The following is a 1,620-nucleotide window of genomic DNA, read 5'->3' on the forward strand; positions in this document are numbered from 1 at the left end:
TGCAAACGTCGGAACTAGCAGAAAACAGCAAAAGGAGCACTCAATTTGGATGGCTAAAAATAGCAGGAAAAAACTATTAAAGCCTTCTCATTTAGCATTTTATTCATGCCAACCCCAGAATGTCTGTCTTTCTTATTAAACGTCCTCCTCTTTGTTGCATTCAAAATTAAATTCCATATCGCCACTTGAAGCTTTATTGAAATTGCACTTCAGATCATTAGAATTCAAGCATGTCTCAGAATTATATGTTTTTGAATTCCTTAGGCCATGGCACATATCTGCTTTTTAATTACTTAGGGCATGGCACATATGGCGTTGTTGTAAAGGCCGTGAATGTTGATACAGGAAAGATAGTGGCCATGAAATTTTCTCATGACTGTGACGTGACGTTGAAGGAAGGAGGTCTGTTAAAGTTCCTGAGCCCAAGTAAGTATGTCGTGGGGTTCTCTGCGTGTGAAAATATTGAACGTTATGATGATCAGTATACAAACCCACCTTTTCTATACATTGCAATGGAATATATGGATGTATCCCTGGACAAATTCATTCATGTTCTGCATGTCCGATGGGGTTCACCCATTTTTGGGTGCCATTACAGATTAGGGGTGATGAAAAGGTTACTATGGGAACTCTGCAACGGTGTGGCTTATTGTCACAGCAAAGGGTGTTGCACACAGGGACCTTAAGCCCTCTAACTGTTTGATAAACATGGAAGCCACTCCCCTCAAGATTGCGGACTTTGGCATGGCTTTCAGGGTGGAAGACTCTGAGCATGCTCTTATTGAGAACAATAAATACCAGGAGTACGTTACTTTGTGGTACAGAGCTCCCGAATTTCTGATGGGACGCACCTCATACGAATTTCTGATGGGACGCACCTCATACAATTGTTTTCCAGTGGACGTTTGGTCAATGGGATGCATATTTGCAGAATTGTTCATCGGTGAGCCGCTATTTCGTGGGCAATTTGTAAAGGAGCAGTTGGACATCATATCTCCAAATCCGGGAAAGCCTTTCCCATCCCTCACAAGATTTGTTAAAAAAATTGGGTGTCTAGAAGGTGTGGATTTGCTGAAACAAATGTTACAAGTGGATGGAAACAAAAGAATAACAGCTAAAGAAGCTCTGCAACATCCATACTTTCAGTGCTACAGGACTATAAACAGCTGCCATAAAGATTAAAAATGGAAATCAGCTACAAATCTCTTGATGATAACATTATCAAGAAAGAGGCCGATGCTCTCTTAAAGACAGAGCTGCTGGAAATGTAAGCAGGTGCTATGAAGCTGACACTAGTAAAAGATGGGACAGCACAGCTTCCCACAGTGCATCACACTCTGGGACAATCAGTTTTTTGATGTTTTGCAGATTGGGTTACAGTCTTGCAACTTGTTTTGGCTTTGTCACCAACCTGATGTTTTGCTTCTAATTTATTTTCATCTGGTGATAAACAAAGTGTCATTTTTTTCTCAGCATAAAATAGTATTCTTTACAGATATATTAACTTGGCTGAAAAGTCCAGGACAATATGAACAGGACAGCTTCCAGGTTTTTTTGAAGATTTCTTCTATCAATTTACTACCGGAGGGTTTTCTGTGATTTCTTGCACTTATGAAATTT

At 40.1% G+C, this 1,620-nt stretch overlaps 1 protein-coding gene across 1 annotated transcript; it reads left to right on the forward strand.

The window, feature by feature from the left end:
* Positions 1–230: 230 nt before the first annotated feature.
* LOC149224387 (uncharacterized) lies at positions 231–1,358 on the forward strand. The gene is made up of 3 exons (XM_089388172.1): positions 231–426; positions 659–943; positions 1,276–1,358. The coding sequence occupies exons 1-3, from the start codon at positions 231–233 to the stop codon at positions 1,356–1,358; spliced, it is 564 nt and encodes a 187-aa protein (XP_089244298.1).
* The last annotated feature ends 262 nt before the right edge of the window (positions 1,359–1,620 follow it).

This window comes from Pinus tabuliformis, chromosome Q (genome assembly GCF_031772625.1).
Source record: "Pinus tabuliformis cultivar Carrire ecotype Pingquan chromosome Q, CPIR1, whole genome shotgun sequence".
Lineage (NCBI taxonomy): Eukaryota > Viridiplantae > Streptophyta > Pinopsida > Pinales > Pinaceae > Pinus > Pinus tabuliformis.

Coding starts and splice junctions, on each gene's coding strand:
- LOC149224387 (XM_089388172.1), top strand. CDS start 231: ATGTCTCAGAATTATATGTTTTTGAATTCCTTAGGCCATGGCACATAT. Junction 427..658: donor GTTAAAGTTCCTGAGCCCAA/GTAAGTATGTCG, acceptor TTATTGTCACAG/CAAAGGGTGTTGCACACAGG. Junction 944..1,275: donor ATTTGCAGAATTGTTCATCG/GTGAGCCGCTAT, acceptor AAATGTAAGCAG/GTGCTATGAAGCTGACACTA.